The sequence below is a fragment of the Antechinus flavipes genome, chromosome 4 (genome assembly GCF_016432865.1).
Source record: "Antechinus flavipes isolate AdamAnt ecotype Samford, QLD, Australia chromosome 4, AdamAnt_v2, whole genome shotgun sequence".
In the NCBI taxonomy this organism is placed as follows: Eukaryota; Metazoa; Chordata; class Mammalia; order Dasyuromorphia; family Dasyuridae; genus Antechinus; species Antechinus flavipes.
Window position 1 is genome coordinate 147,497,676 of NC_067401.1, and position 14,609 is coordinate 147,512,284.

At 42.9% G+C, this 14,609-nt stretch overlaps 2 protein-coding genes across 2 annotated transcripts; both read right to left on the reverse strand.

Annotated features, from left to right (window-relative positions):
* Positions 1–695: 695 nt before the first annotated feature.
* ZACN (zinc activated ion channel) lies at positions 696–5,427 on the reverse strand. Its single transcript, XM_051995038.1, has 8 exons — positions 5,226–5,427; positions 5,065–5,109; positions 4,740–4,846; positions 4,314–4,483; positions 3,056–3,180; positions 2,632–2,842; positions 1,998–2,159; positions 696–1,468 (listed from the first exon to the last, which is right to left on the reverse strand). Exons 1-8 carry the CDS (start codon positions 5,343–5,345, stop codon positions 1,278–1,280), a joined length of 1,131 nt encoding a protein of 376 aa, XP_051850998.1. The 5' UTR covers positions 5,346–5,427; the 3' UTR covers positions 696–1,277.
* GALR2 (galanin receptor 2) lies at positions 3,575–11,967 on the reverse strand. Its single transcript, XM_051995037.1, has 2 exons — positions 9,398–11,967; positions 3,575–8,101 (listed from the first exon to the last, which is right to left on the reverse strand). The coding sequence occupies exons 1-2, from the start codon at positions 9,802–9,804 to the stop codon at positions 7,324–7,326; spliced, it is 1,185 nt and encodes a 394-aa protein (XP_051850997.1). The 5' UTR covers positions 9,805–11,967; the 3' UTR covers positions 3,575–7,323.
* Positions 11,968–14,609: the final 2,642 nt, after the last annotated feature.

Sequence of the window (14,609 nt, forward strand, 5' to 3'; positions counted from 1 at the left end):
GGGACCTCTCTTTAGACTTCTCATTCTCCATTTCTGCTTCCTTCTGACAGCCCTACTTTAATTGGGCCCATGACCTTCTTTTTCCCACCTTGGTTCTGTTATCTATCTGTGGAGGAAGGAGGATAGAAGGTGGACAAAGGGTAGTAGAGTACCAGCTGCTTGTTGTGAGCTTTATGTATGTGGAGAATAGCCCATCTCCAATGGCTTCGGTAGAATCCCAGTCCTCACACTTAGGGTATGTGTGGCCGAGGGATAAAATAAAGGTCATCCTGCCTATTTGACCTTTCCTTGAGCTGAGTCAAGAGCATTTAGGGGAAGAGAGAGGGTTGTGATCCCAAGCCATAGCCTTTAAAACCCTTGGATCAGAAGGAGTGCTTTCCACCCTTTTCCCTCATCTTAGCAATAAGCATTAAGAGGTGACAGGTATCATCCTTACTCTCCACTTCTCCATTTTCCTTTAATTGTCATGAGCACCCTGGGACATTAGAGGAAGCCTAACTCTTTATTCTTTCTGTCGATACCATACTGCTTTCCCCCTAGCAAGAGGACATAAAACCCCATTTCTTCCCAATTCTGCATTACATATTGTTTTCCCCCATGTACTCTATGGACTGAACCTCTCATTGTGCATAGTGTTTTTGTCTTCTCTTTGCCATAGCATAAACACCTCATGCTTCAGGATCAGGCAGATAACCCTGGCAGATTGGACACAAAGGGATGAAGAGGTGGGGGTGGAAAAAATGGTCTGGCAGTATCAAGGATCCTGTTGCTAATGTGACCACAGTAGAGAGCTCTTCTTTGGAGAAAAAGGAGTCTAGACAAAAAAAGCCATGGAAACAGGTTGGGAGAGTTTTTGCAAAGGCCCTGTGAAGAGGGAAGGCTGGACCGGAAATGTGTGACCTACCCCCAACATGTGATAGGTTGTTTAGTCCTGCCACCTGAGTCCGTTTTCGGCCTACTTAGATACTCTAGATGTGGTCCAGAGCTCACAGAGAAATGGGCAGAAGAAAAGCTACGGAGGTCTGTGGGGTACCCAAGCCTGCCCTGAAGAGAGAACAGTCACAAGAGCATGGAGCTAAATGCAGTCTCAACAGAATGGTTTATTTTTCTAGTATTTGCATGCTGACAGAGGGAAAGGACCAGGGATATCCCTGACTAGTGAGTTAGAGAGCTGGCATTGTCATATAATCTTGACCTCAGCTTTGGAAAACTGAGCTCTTATTTGTCTGGACTCTTAGTTCTTGAGAATCTTGAATCCAATTTCTGGTGTTAGCCCTTTAGATCTTAGGTTTTCCTCCATGGGGAATATCTGTAGCAGGAGGTGGGTCAGACTTGCATTCCCACCAGACCCAAACTATGACAAAGATGATTTGACTGCATCCGATGATGGCTGCATACATCAGCAAGAAGATATGGTCCATAGCCTCAACCCAAGTCTTCCTTGGCCCCTCAACTCTCCTTTGGGACTCTGTGGGAGAAACCAGAGTGGGAGCTGCCCTTCATATGGCAACACCCTCCCCTGAAACAAAGATGATGAATACAAGGGACCAGACTGTTCTGGGGAGGGGAAAGGAGAGGGGAGGAGGCTTCAGAGTTAAATCACTTTCCAGGAACAAAAATCACATCTGAGTAAAAAAACACTGCCACAGATGTCCTTCTGAAATTAGGTATTTGTATCCAGACAAGAAAGCCCTCAGTTATTATTTTAAGAGCCTCCTTAGGGAAACTGGTTTAGGTTATCTCAGAGGTGAGTTCACTCACCCAAGGTACCCAAGGATATCAAGTGCTCTCCCACTAAACTCAGCTGTCCAGATATAGTCTACTTAATTACTAGAAAGAGAACCAGTATTTCGGAAAAAGATAGTATTTGTTTCATTTTAAGGAAAATTAGAGGTGCTAGACTTTCCTATTTTGCCTGGGGTAGGGCTCAAGGACTGTTCCCAAACTATGATTCTAAGGCTTCCTTTTTTTCTCTTTGATGGATTGCTTTCGCCTACCTTCAGATCTGGGCTTTGGGTTAGCAGTATCTAACACTTCTCTTGAAGCTGGGTTTGGCCTGCTCTTTGGGCTGAAGTTGCCTCGAGCCAGCAAGCCAGACATCAGCACGGTCTCCATGGTGCTGAGGGAGAGGAGTATCAGGAGCACTGTGAAGTAGGAAACTGGAAGGAGGAGAAACAGCAGAATCAAAAAGGATTAAAATCTCAGAAAACATCCAGTCCAATTTGTATCTGACCAAGAGAATTACTTCTATAATTTCCCCCAATGAGTGTTCATCCAGCCTACCCTTGAAGATACCTAGCGAAGGAGAACCCACTTTCTGAAGCAGCCAGTTCACTCTTGGATAATGTCTATTTGTTAGGAAGTTTCTTTATATTGAGCTTAAATAGTTGCAACAATTTTTTCTTCCTAATGGAAAAGAATCTCTGGATGAGACTTAATTAGAGATTGGGCAAGGACAACAAAGGGATTGATAATGCAGTCTCATAGATAGTATAGTTTAGATGAGTAAATGAGATTAACTGAGAACAAGAAGCCACAGACTGGCTTCCACAGTAAGGAAGGAAAGGAGGTAAGGGTGAGCTGGGACACCAGAGAAGTGGAATTCCCATCCTTGCTGATGAAGGCACTTACTCAGGAGAGGATTACAGGAGGAAGAGCTGGGAAGGGCCTGCACCAGAGATGAATGGAAGACAAGGTAGCCAAGCAGCAGTGTCACCTTGTAAGAAATACGCTCAGTAGCCTTCAGAGGCAGGAGGCTGCCGCATATATCTGCGAGGAGTATTGCCACCCCTGGTACCACTAAAGCCATTGTTGTCTTTATAGCCGTGTTCTCTAGGCTTAGCTAAGCAAAGAAAAAGTAGGAGAGATTTTCAAGAAACTCTAAAATACCTGCCCCTGGTAAATGACCCAGCTTCTCCCCTTATGCTTTGCTCTTCCCAGGTACTCCTGACCAGTACAGCTGTAAATTCCTCAGTGTATACTAAAGAAATGATTCCTCTATCATCCTACTTCCCTCTTCTTCCCCTCCCCTAACTTTATAAATACTCTTACTCACCGTCACCTGGAAGCAAGGTACCAGCTGCTGGTCTGGGACCTGAGCTTTTAAGCCTCGAACCATATATTCCCGTTTTACGCTCACAATCTCATTCACTGCATGGGGGTGAAATGCCAACTCTTCAACTGTATGGAATTTGGGAAAAGAAGGAATGGCTTATCCCTGGGTCCTAATAGGCCCTTGCTTTGAAAGATAGGTTAAGAGTTTGAGAACACAAGTGGAAATGATCAGGGTCATGGACATAAGGGAAAAGTTCTATGGAAAATAGGAGTTACAAGAATCACCCCATTTTGTTTTTTTAAGAGGGTATCTGTAAAATGGGGATGGTAATAGCACCTACCTCACAGTGCTGCTGATCAATAGAGATGACATGTAAAATGCTTTGCAAACCTAAAAATGCTATGTAAATGCTAGCAACTAATGTAATTACCTAAAAGGATTTTTGCTGTTGAAACTTACAATTATTTTGAATGACCATTATTATCATCCTAATCCATAGTACTGGAATGATTTCTTTAAAAAAAATATCAAAGATCTCCATACTGTCCTGTTACTCTTGACCAAGGCAATGTTTTTGCTTTTCACAGAAGAAAAAAAAAAAAAAAAAAGGACAGAGTATAGAACAGTTAATGGCCTTTAAAGTTTAAAACTTTGACAGGGAAGGGGGTGGGGGGATGCAGGGGTGGAAATGACAGGAAGATAGCGGAACACAGGTGGATACCAAGCCTTTAGGTAGATGTGAAGCTAATAGGAACATGGTTTTGCTATCAGCTAGAAGAACATAAAAAAAAAAGATCAAAGATCTCCATACTGTCCTGTTACTCTTGACCAAGGCAATGCTTTTGCTTTTCACAGGAAAAAAAAAAAAAAGGACAGAGAGCATAGAACAGTTAATGGCCTTTAAAGTTTAAAACTTTGACAGGGAAGGGGATGGGGGGATGCAGGGGTGGAAATGACAGGAAGATAGCGGAACACAGGTGGATACCAAGCCTTTAGGTAGATGTGAAGCTAATAGGAACATGGTTTTGCTACCAGCTAGAAGAACATGAGAACTGATCCTGAGTTGAATGAAAGGTTTTGAGTACATTGATGTTGGGGAGTTAAAAGGGCCAGTTTTTAATTGGGAAGTCTTAAGCACAACCCAGGGAAATACAAGGCTGAAGAACTCAAACTGATAGAAATAAGGGGCTCAGTGAGAATAGTGCAAGAGTGAATTTTCTGGGACCTGTTCTTGTACCTCCCATCCACTTCCCTATACCTGTGTTGCTGAAAGCATAGAAACTGAGGTTGCAGTCGCTTTTGTCACTGGGGAAACGGAGAAGTTCAAAGTCACAGTTCGTCTTGGTGGTGACCGCGGTGTAGAGCTCCACAAAACCCTTTCTGCTTACCCGCGCCCGTGGATTGTGCTCTCTCCATTCTACAGAGAGGCTAGGGAAAGAGGAGCCCAACACCAGAATGTCAGGCCCTCCTTTTACAGCTTCTCCTAACTCCATGACTCTAAGCAATAAGTTGGAAGATGGGGAAAATCAAATGGCCTTGTTCTCCCCTCCATCTGCTCCTTGGAAGCCACAACCGACATTTCGCTAAGCATAGGTGACAGACTTTAGAGACAGACTAGGGGATCTGCCCTGGGAGACTTTGGAGAAGAGCCAGGAATAGCCTGGGGGTACATATCCCAACTCGCCCTTCGCGGATGGTGAGGTCCGGGGTCCACAGCAAGTTTGAGGGCAAGGTGATGGAACTCCGTGGGTCTGTAGTCTCATGCCACGACAGATGAGGGTCGAACCACGACTGAAAAAAAGGGATAAGGCTGAGCTGCCCACCTCCTTGCTCTCCTTTGAGGTGGCAGAGAGGTTCTATTATTCGCGAAGACTAGTAAAGTGGCTGGCTGCAAGCCTGCGCTCCTGATTTGCGTTCTAAACCGCGATCCAGCTACCAAGATAGCATCTTTGCGCCCCTTCCTCTTCCTGTCAACGGGTCCCAGTCCCCCACCTTATTACCATTCTCACCAGTCTCAATAGCAGCGCAGAGGACACTGTGTACTGCAAGATGTTCTGTTAGGGAGAGGGGAGGAAAGGACAGCATCATCACTTAGGGGGCAAGGAGGCTCCAGGTCAGAACACATCCTAGGCTTTTGGCACCCTCCCTCCCAGTGTTCGGCCCTCCTCACCACATCGAAGACATTGGACACAAACACATGCACGTCAACGAGCAGAGGCGCACTCCCATTATCCGGGATCTGAGGACTGACCTCAGCTGCCAAGAGCGATTCTAGGCAAGCTAGGGGCATCCAGGCTGTGGAAATGGAAAACGAAGACGGGGGCAGGGAATCTTGATGATGTTAACCTGGCCACTCAAATACCTGATCCCTCCCACTTCCTCAGAATGTAGTTGGAGAACTAGGGACAGAGGAATGGGACGAGGGATTGTGGCCCTAGCAAGGATAGTTCTACTCTGGGGAGAGGAGTCGGGAAGAAGGGGTATTGGACTTAATCATACCGGACCCAAGGAGGGAGAGCTCAAGCAGCAGCTGTAGAATCGCCATCAGGAAGGCGCTGCAAAGGCACTAAAGGGACAAGTTAAACCTGATCCGGCGTACAAACCGGGAGACGGGGCCTTGATGCAATTTGGTCTCCCTCTGCCCTTAGCTCCAAAGCTGCACTTGCTCTTACTCGGGTACAATAGCCTGCTGTCCAGTGCAAAAGAGAAGAATTGCTCCCAGTTTGGAGCTCATTTGCCCTCCCTCAGTTCCGCAAATAGCCGAAAACAAAGCCCAGATCCCGTCAAGCCCGCCCCTGCACCTGTCCCTAAGCCTAAACTTCCCTCCACCTGGGCCTGATACAGCGTTCAGGAACTGAGGCATTCACATTTTTTGCCTTCTGCTGATTTGTTCCAGCTCCATGGAGCTTCAGCTCTATCCCTGGTAGAAAAAAGGTTTAGATGTGGCTTAAATATTATTGGCAAGCGTGCATATCCTTCCTGTAAACAATTAAAGTTCTGAGAGAGGGCACTAGTAGCCAAGGAGTTCCGAGTTGCGAAGGCAGAAAGCAAGCCTCGGTGGCTCCGATGCTAACCATGGTTCTCTAGTAATACAGTGCCTACATTACGACTACTCACAGCTTTCACTCCAGACCAGGACAGACGTTGCAGACCTGGGGTTCACATGAAACTTTCCAAACCCTGGGGAGAAAAGGAATTGCTGAAAATGACCTAAAGAGTGAACAAATCTTGGCCTGAGACTTATTTGGAATAATCTTAAATGCACCTGCCCAGTGATTTCCAATAGCTGGAGGAAAAGGTTGTGGATAGCCAGTGCAAGCAGGACTTTCCCTAGAGAGTACCCGTTTTATCAGTTAACCTAAGTGCATTACTTGTCCTCTGCTAACTCTATAAGAGACCCATCAAGTGCCTGAAATGGCCTCTAGTTTCATATCTAGTCCAGCTGTCCCACCCCGGAACTTTCTGGCAGCTGGACTGATTGGGTTTTTTGTTGTTTTTGATTTTACAGGCTGCTCAGTCGCCTGATTTCTTAGATCCTACACAATTGTTGGCATCTCAGTTCCAAAGTTTCCGAAACTCAGTTCAGGAAAGGAGTTCTTTCAGCAAAATGCCAAGGCATGGTGGGGTGATGATGGGCAAACCTCTATAATTCCCGGGTTTCCTTCTATGCCATCCCTAATTCCAGAGTCTGGCCTCCCCCATGTTGACAAACGAGGAATGAGGAATATATATACATTGAGGCAGTTTGAGCGCTTAAACTCCAAAACTGAGTCTCTTGACTGCTCCCTCCCAGTCAGTCCCTACAAAAAAGCACCCCCCCATACTTAATAGTATTTTTTCCAATTAATGTAACGATGGTTTTCAACATTGATTTTTATAAAATTTTGAGCTCCAACTTTTTTCTCTTCAAATTCCTTTCCCTCTCCCCAAGACAGTGAGCAATTTGATATAAGTGATATATGTACAGTCATGTTAAACGTTTTCACATTAGCTATTCTGTGAAAGAAGAATCAGAACAAGTGAGGAAAACCATGAGAAAGAAAGAAAAAGTGAAAACAGTATTCTTTGATCTTCAGACTCCATAGTTCTTTCTCCAGACGTGGACAGCATCTTCCATCATGAGACTCTTGGAACAGTCTTGGATCATTGCCTTGCTGAGAGGAGCTAAGTCTATCCCAATTGATCATGGAATAATGTTGCTTCAAAACAACATTCTTAAACTCTGTTCTACAGATTCAGTTCTCATTGCATTGAAGGGGATGTACAGGCTACAGGGAGCCTTCGCTCTCTACTCTCCAAGATGGGCCAGGTAAGGGGCTCAAAACTGAATCTCTCGGAGGATATTCAGGAACCGAAATGATAGGATCTGCTACTTTGCAAACAGGTATCATAGCGACGGAGTCGTGAACCAGCAGGTTGCCCTGGCGAGAACTAGTTGGGGCAACTCTCACGCGCCGCGAGCCGAGCGGAGGAGCTCGGCACAATAGCCCCTCACAGATTTTGCGGAAGCCCTTTCGGAAGTGTTTGGAGACGAGTGCATACACAATGGGATTGACGCAAGAATTGGCATAAGAGACTAAATGGGAGAGAATGCGCAGCACATAGTTAGCTCGAGTAAGAGGGAAGTGTCCAAACCAGACCGAGAGGATGAGGGCGTGATGGGGTAGCCAACATAGGCAGAAGAGCGTAGCCACGATGACTATCATACGCGTCACTTTCCGCTTAGAGCGCTTGGATACGGAAAGAGTGGCCACTGGATCAACAGTCCGCCAGAGATAGCGCAGGGTTCTAATGTAGGTCAGGCTAAGTACGAGAACCGGCAGCAGGTAGCTGAAGACAAAGGTACAGACATCCATGGTTCGACGTCGCTGTGCGCTCCAGGCGGGATGGCACACGGTCAGGTTGGCCAATTCTGACTGACTATAATAGCTGAGGTAGGGTCCCGAGAAAATCAGCGCCAGTGTCCAGATGAGGCCTATGGCTACCAGCCCATTCCGGGGAGTCCGCAACTCTCGGGAGTGCAATGGGTAGCGGATAGCCAGATACCTTCCGAGGATAGAGAGAGAAGTCAGTGTAGGGGGCTGATGAAGTCTAGGGGTGAGGATGGGGAGCATGGTCACCGACTGGAAAGTGAGAGGAATTCCTATTTCTACGCACTGTTCCCAAAGGCAGACAAGACAAATCTATTCGAGATCTCAGACTGATTGATTATGAATCATTTGAAGGTCCCCTTCGAGGGAATGGACCTATATAGTTGACTAGAACGAGTGACTTTTGTCACATAATTTTCCCCAAGTTTACAAAAAAAAAAAAAAAAAAAAAAAAAAAAAGGAAGCATTTCCTACCGTAGAAGGGGAATAAGAAATGGAACCCACGTTTCTTTGTAGTTCTTCCAATGAACTGATAAATTCCAAAATCTATAGAATGTCGCAATTACCGGGTTATCTGAGGCAGCCTCTTTTAATTCTAAGTCTTCCGAACAGCAGGCACTCTACTAACGTCTAGTGAAACTTGTCGAACCTGGAGTCCTAAATGGACTATCTGGGTTTTGTTGTAATTGAACTATATATGCCATGGTAGCAAGAGGATATTTCTGGGAACCTATTCTAAGGACAGTTGAGAACCCGAAGAGAGGGAAGAATATTTGAGCCTTAGACTGCATTTCCTCGTCAAGAATTCCTGGTTCTCTTTGCAACCTTTTCTCCCTTCTCAATCCTCTTTTCCCTTTCCTTTGATCCATTTTTCAGAAGAGGTTCTAATTATGTCTCAGCTTCCTTCCAGGATATAGAGAGAAGCCCCTAAGTCCCTCCGTGTTGCTCCCTAGCTCAGCCCAGAGCAAAGCGCCGGGAAACCAGCACCCCCAGAAACTTGGTGAAGAATCTATCCTCTGCTTCTCATTATCTGTGGGGCAACTCACAGCTTTAGCCAGTCCCGGCCCTAAGGACTTTTTGAAAGAGGGTCAGGGCCACTAACTAAATTGAAGAATTGCGAACACACTCGAAGTTCACCAACTGCTCCGGAGCTGTGCCTTCTTTTGCACCAAACTTGGTCTTCCACCTATGGAGACCACTCGGGGTTCTTTTAAGCAGCATATTGCCTGAACTACAACTCTTAAACCTAGACCCAGATCCTTATCTATTCTAAACCTAGTCTTTCTTTCTACTTTTTCCTCCTTGCCTTCTTAATTCTGGTCTCTCCTCCTTCCTCTGTATTCGCCCTCCTTATTTGTTTTTTCCCCTTCCACCTACTCGGTCTTGGTCCCCTCCCGGAGGCGGGGTTCACGAAGGAGGAAAGAGCTTTTGAAATCTCTTCCACTACTCTCCCGCAACCGCTATTACTCACCTATCTAGAGAGACGGTAGCCAGTGTGAAACTGCTGGCGTACATAGTGAGGAAGATGAGAAAGTGAACTGCCTTGCAAAGCAGAGATCCGAACACCCACCCGTCCAGGGTGTAGATGGTCGCTTGGAAGGGCACGCAGCAAACGATGAAACAGAGATCCGCTACACCCAAGTTGAGAATGAACAGGTTGGTGGTGCTATTCATTTGGCCGCTGCGCAGCAGCACAGCTAGGACTAGAGAGTTCCCCACCGTGCCCACGAGGAAGATGAGAGCGAAGAGCACTGGTACGATGATTGCCTCGGGCTGCCAACCCTCCCAGCTGCCGCTCACATCACTGGCGTTTTCCAGGGCAGCCGAAGCATTAGTGCTGCAGGGGAAATCTAGGAATCCATCCGCACCTCGTTCCATTCTGCTCCCTGGCCTGGAGTGACCAGCTATTGCCGCTCCTTCGAGCTAACTCCGAGCCCCAGTATTTCTCATACAATGAACACCCTAACGCCTCCACAATCCGGCTGCTTCGGAAGCCCCACCGCAGCTCCAGCCCGGGAGAAAAGGATGGAGGCAATCGGGGGGATGCGACTGGGGGGAAGGGGAGGAGCAAAGAAAGCCAGCTTTGTCCCAGGAGAACCGCAGGCTGAGTGGGGAAGCTGGAAAACCAAGGAATGACCCCCTGGTCTCCAAGGAGATTTGGCACTGAGGAAAACATCCCTCCAGAGCGATGTTTCTCACTACCTCAAGAGAGGTGGATGTGAGTTGGGGTTACTTACTGCAGTCAAAGGGTTATGTCACTTTTCTCCTCCCCATTCGGGGGTCTTCAATACAAAGGAGACACCAGCCTCAGATTTTACTGAAGGGTTTCCCAAGGGAAATGCCAGCAGGAAGAAATTCGGAGCCAACAGAGCAGAAACCACAAACCCCTGTCCACAGCTAGGTCTCCCACTTTCACTACCTCCTCTTGTCTGGGTTGTAAGGTGAGTTGTTTCTTGAGTGGTTTGCTTAGTCTACCTGTAGGAGTCCCTATCCTCTAGCTCCCAGCAACTCAGGCCTGAAAAATGCTCTTTGATGAAAAATGATTAAAAATAGACAATAGAAGGCCCCTGAACACCCAAGTGAACACCCAAGGAAAGAGAACTGATGAATCAATAGGACAGCTAGGTGACTCATGGGTTGCTGGACATGGAATCAGGAAGACCTGAGTTCAAATGTGGCCTCCTGTACTTACTAGCTGTGTGACCTTGACATGCTTTTACCTTGGTTTCCATCCATAACTGTAAGTGGGAATGATTATAACAGCTACCTCAGAGATTTGGTATGAAGATCAAATAAGAATATTTGTAAAGTGCCTGGCACATAGTAAGTACTAAAGAAACGTTACTTCCCTCTTCCTTAGATGGCCTTCCTCTTTCTGAATCTGAGCCTGGAAGATGGGATGTGGCTTTGGAAATGGGTTTGTTCTGGTGTCCATGTTCACAAGTAAGTGAACTTATACCAAAATAAAGTTGAAATGGATATATGATTTAGACATAAAGGGTGATACTATAAGTAAATTAGGAGAGCAAGTAATATCCTTCAGATCTTTAAAGAAGGGAGAATTCATGACCAAACGAGAAATAGAGAACATTATGAAATGCAAAATGGATAATTTTGATTACATTAAATTAAAAAGGTTTTGCATAAACAAAACCAATGCAGCCAAGAGTAAAAGGGAAGCAGAAAGCTCCCAGTGTGTGCCTCACTAAGTTATATGAAAAAATCAGTCAGATTTATAAGAATACAAGACATTTCAAAGGACATGAACAATTTTCTGATGAAAAATTTAAAGCCATTTATAGTCATATTTTAAAAGGCTCTAAATCACTATTAATTAGAGAAATGTAAATTAAAACAATTCTAAGGTACCTCCTCATATCTATCAGATTGGCTTAAATAACAGGAAAAGATCATAATAAATGTTATTTATAATAATAATTGGGATAATTTGGGGAAACTGGGACACTAGTGCATTGTTGGAGTTGTGAACTGATCCAGCCATTCTGGAGAGCCCAAAGGACTAAAAAACTGTACATGCCCTTGATCCAGCTGTGCTATCACTGGGTCTGTATTCCAAACAGATCATAAAAGACAGAAAAGGATCCACATGTGCAAAAATATTTATAGCTGCTATTTTTTGTAATGGCAAAAAAATTGGAAAATGAGTGGATGCCCATCAATTGCAAAATGGCTGAAAAAGTTATGGTGCATGAATGTAATGGAACATTATTGTTCTATAAGAAATGATGAACAGGCTGATTTCAGAAGAGCCTGTAAAGACTTACATGAAATGATGTTGAGTGAATCGAGCAGAACTAAGAAAACACTGTACACGGCAACAGCAAGATTGTGTGATGATCAACTATGATAGACTTGGTTCTATCAATTCAGTGATAAGTAGGTGAACTTTTATTAGTTTCTTTTCTGCCTCTCTCTTCATTTCAAACACTATTTTATCCTTCCTTTTTTATTCTCCAAAATACAACTCATTTTTCACTTTTGTATTTTCTTTTTTTCAACGTGTGTGTGTGTGTGTGTGTGTGTGTGTGTGTGTGTAATCAGATGATATGGGATTGAATCAGGTCCTTTTTTGTACAATCCAAGACTAGGCAAATAACTTTTTTTCTCTGTGATTCATTTTCTTCATGTATAAAATAAGAGTATTGACTCAATTGTATAAATCTCTTTTACTTTCTCTCTTTCTGATTTGGAGAAGATACCCAGCATGTCAGTTGCTGCCTTTGATGACCTAATCATCAAACTACAAAGAGCTAGATGAGAGGGATAGCTACTTTCTGAGTTGTTCTTCTTTAATGAGGAACTCTGAATGTTTGTTTCTGATCTCTTGGATATTGGAGCATCAGGCAAATCACTGAAAGATAGTAGAAAGAACATTGGTCTTGAAGTCAGCAGATTTGGGTTCAGAGTTTTAGATAATCTTTATGAAATTCAACTTCCTCATCAATAAAATGAAGATTTTAAAACCTACTTTGTCCCATTCCCCAATATATAAATGATCAAAGAATATGAGCAAATACTTCTCAAAAGAATTGTAAGTTATTTGCAACTATATGAAAGGATGTTCTAAACCACTAATAATGAGACAAATACTAATGAAAACAATCCTGAGGTCTCAATATATAACCTGCCAATGGCAAAAATGACTTAAAAAACAGAGTTGGAGGGGTTATGGAAGAATGAGCACATTAATATATTATTGGTGGAATTGTAAAATAGTTCATCCATTTTGGAAAGTGTTTTTGAAATTGTGTAAATAAAGTGATTAAAATTGCCATGCTCTTTGAACCAGAGACTCCATTACTGGGTTTATACTCCAAGGAATCCATTAATAAAAGAAAGTTTCCATATACTCTAAAATATTTAGAGCAACATATTTTGTAATAACTAAGACTTATAGTATATAAATGTATGGAACATTATTGTGCCATAAGAAATAATGTGTAATGAAAACAGAGAAACATGGAAAGATCTATATGAAATGATGCAGAGTAAAGCAAACTGAGCAAAGAAAACAATATTCACAATAAATACAATATTGTAATTGGAAAGAACTACACACATAACAATCAAAAGTGAATGTAAAGTTGGACTTCAATGAAGAGATATGAAAAGACATCTCCAAACTACCTTTTTGTGGGTATGGAGTTCCATAGTTGTTATACATTGCACATATTTTCAAACTTCTTCAATGTATTAATCAATTTGCTGGGTTTTTTCTCTAAAAATATTATTTGTTATAGGGAATTTTTCTCTGGGAATGGGAGTATGTGGAATATTTTGGGATAACTCTAATGATGTAAGACAGAAAATATCAACAAAAACTTTTTTTTAATTTGCATTGCTATCTCACAGGTCTGTTGTGAGGAAAAGTGCTTTCTAAGCCTTAAAATGATATAATTGTCATTAATTATTACTGTTGTCCCAGTAAATTGGTCCAGCTCTAGTCAGTGGCCACTGAATTGTTGTAGAATTGACTCAGTGCTCTATATTTCTATGCTTATTCAAGGCAAAGCTCTCTTTCTTGTGGCTATGAGGAAAAAATCAGACCATAGACATTTTATTAGGTGTTATAGCTACATTCTTTGAGTACATACAGAGGTACTCAGTGACTTACACTGAATTGAGAAGATGCAGGATAAATAAGATGATAGAGAACTGAAAGACAAATAAGAGTAATACAGAATAGGGTGCCATTGAAACAGTCAAGGAAAGAATATCACAAATTAAGTGGAAAAATAAGCAGTATGCTGAGCAGGTACTTTTTATTGTTCTGCCTAAAGGCAGAAAAGATTCTTATAAGAAAAAATAATTTTCTACAATACATTAAATTAACAATCTCTAATCTGCTTATAGCCCCCCCTTTTTTTCAGTAATGTTAAGACCTAGAGTCATAACAGAAAGAGACAGATGTCCATGTTTCCACATTACCCTCCTTTTCTGCTTTCAGAACCCAAGGATCATCATCCTGATATTAAAGATTTTTCTCATAATCAATGAAGATGAAGAAACTATTATCCTTAATAATGGACAAGTAAACCTTATAGGAATCAAAAACCATGACTAGATCTCATTTATTTGAGAGGAATTAAAAATGAGGGTTGTTTGGCACAAATTCTTTTTTTATCACTACTAAAAGGACAAAGACAGTGATATAGTAAAGGACATAGATGTCATTCTCATTGTCCACCTTCCAATCTCACTGAAGCCTAGGAAACTATCCAAAAAGCAGAACATACACCTCTTTATTTGAGGTTATTATATAATCTATTAACTATGTTTGCATTTAGTTAATATTATTTGTAGGGTTTCCAGTATAATTGAAGATATGGGTGTTGCACCACCCCCACGAAGATTCATTCTTTCAATACCCACTCATATTAGCAAATTGGGACTTCAAGTGGTGGTTCACTATTTCTCCCTTCAGAATTCTAGGAATAAGTCTGAGGACTGTGTCTTCTAATGCTGACGCTCATGAGCCTCCATCTATTAGCTTTAATTTTTTTTAACTTTTAAAACTTTTTATTTTCAAAACATATGCATGGATAATTTTTCAACATTGACCCTTGCAAAACCTTGTGTTCTAAACTTTCTCCCCCTTCCTTCTACTCCTTCCCCTAGATAGCAAGTAATCTGATCTATGTTAAACATGGTAAAAAATATAT